Source organism: Tupaia chinensis, unplaced genomic scaffold (assembly GCF_000334495.1).
Source record: "Tupaia chinensis unplaced genomic scaffold, TupChi_1.0 Scaffold000492_1, whole genome shotgun sequence".
NCBI classification, from domain to species: Eukaryota; Metazoa; Chordata; class Mammalia; order Scandentia; family Tupaiidae; genus Tupaia; species Tupaia belangeri.
This window is the reverse complement of record NW_006160004.1, coordinates 1,068,951-1,070,341: the sequence shown is the minus strand read 5'-3', so window position 1 is coordinate 1,070,341 and position 1,391 is coordinate 1,068,951. Positions and strand designations below refer to the sequence as shown.

At 50.5% G+C, this 1,391-nt stretch overlaps 1 protein-coding gene across 2 annotated transcripts in view; it reads right to left on the bottom strand.

Annotated features, from left to right (window-relative positions):
- Positions 1-6: 6 nt before the first annotated feature.
- PRDM15 (PR/SET domain 15) overlaps positions 7-1,391 on the bottom strand; it is an 81,485-nt gene continuing 80,100 nt past the window's right edge. For both annotated transcript variants that reach the window (XM_006156374.2, XM_014590855.2), the window contains one exon: positions 7-928. In XM_006156374.2, coding sequence (XP_006156436.1) covers positions 449-928 — 480 coding nt within the window. In that variant the 3' untranslated portion in view covers positions 7-448. The remainder of the gene's footprint in view (positions 929-1,391) is intronic.

Below are 1,391 nucleotides of genomic sequence, written 5' to 3'. Positions count from 1 at the left end.
TAGAAGTGAGGAGGAAATCCTGTTCCACCCTGCAGGTTGCCACCTGTGAATATTGTCTGTGTTTTCATAAAACAACTGAGCTCCACAGGAAAAAAGAAAAGTAACCATGTATGTTGCAAACAATGTACCACTTGCCTCTTTAGAGCTTCGCTTCCCCTAAACAAGCAGTCCTGGAAGTGGAGGCAACACGCTCCAGCCCAGGACACACTACCTTGGTAAGGCATGCATGGAGCTCCATTGATCTGAAACTCCTGCCTGCCAGGGATCACTTCATGTGTCCAGCTGACAGACCCTAATGCTTGTTGGGGGCCTTTCAAGATACTTCTGCAAAAGCTAAATCAACCTTACTTACACGCAATATATGCTTTTTTGTTGTTTGGTATCCAGCAAACCAACGTCAGGACTCCAGGAAGCCCTCCCTGCAGCCCTGCCCTAGCCCTCTGCCCACTCAGTAGCTGTACATCTGCTGCTGCTGCTCGGTCTGCACCTGGGGCTGGGCAGCCTGCTGCGGGGGTGCCTGTGGCTGTGGCGGCGGCAGGACGTCCGTCTGGGGCACTGCCCGCCATGTGAGTGGGTGCTGGTCACTGAGCTGGCTCCCCAGGGGTGTGATGGAGTTGACCAGGGTGGTGAGGTTGATGAAGTGGGCCACAGACTGTGGGTTTGAGGCTTCCGGTTGGGGATGGAGCTGGACATCATTCTGGCGGTTGTGTAACATGGCGGAGCCACTAACAGTGTCAAAGGTCACAGTCAGGATTGAGTTGTCCAGTTGCAACTGGCGTTCGGGGGTGGTAAGGTGTCCCACGGCCACTGGTTGGAGATTGGTAAACTGAGTTCCAGCTGCAGTGGTGATGGGGGTCACGGTGATGTTAGTCAAGCCAACTGAGCTTGATGGAGCGGTCACATTTGGGTCCCCCAGGGTCACCACCACCTGGAAGAGTCACATGCAATAAAAATTAGTTCAGCATTCCTAGAGAATGGAGAGCCAGGTAGGCTGCCCACAGTGCACTGTGTTGGAGGCTGGGTCAGCTCACTGGAATGTCAAATGCTGAGCAGAGAACGAGGTGCACCCAGTGCTCAGCAAAGGGAATCCAAGTTAATTATGCCCTGGAAAAATGATTCTCATGGAAAATAAAAACATGATACAGACAGGCATAGAGACAATGAGACAGAACTGAGAAATAACGGAATTTCACTGTCTGGAAAAAAACAGAGAAAGGCACGAAAACAAAAAAATCAGATCCTTCATCTTCTGTTCACTCCTCTAAACTGTCTTGCTCTTGGTAGATGAAAATCCCACCTACAAAGCTAAGCAGGGCAATCGAGATTTCTAAAGTGCCAACAGCTAATACAAAAGGAAGCAGCATTCTTTTTCATGGAGCATGACCGCATCA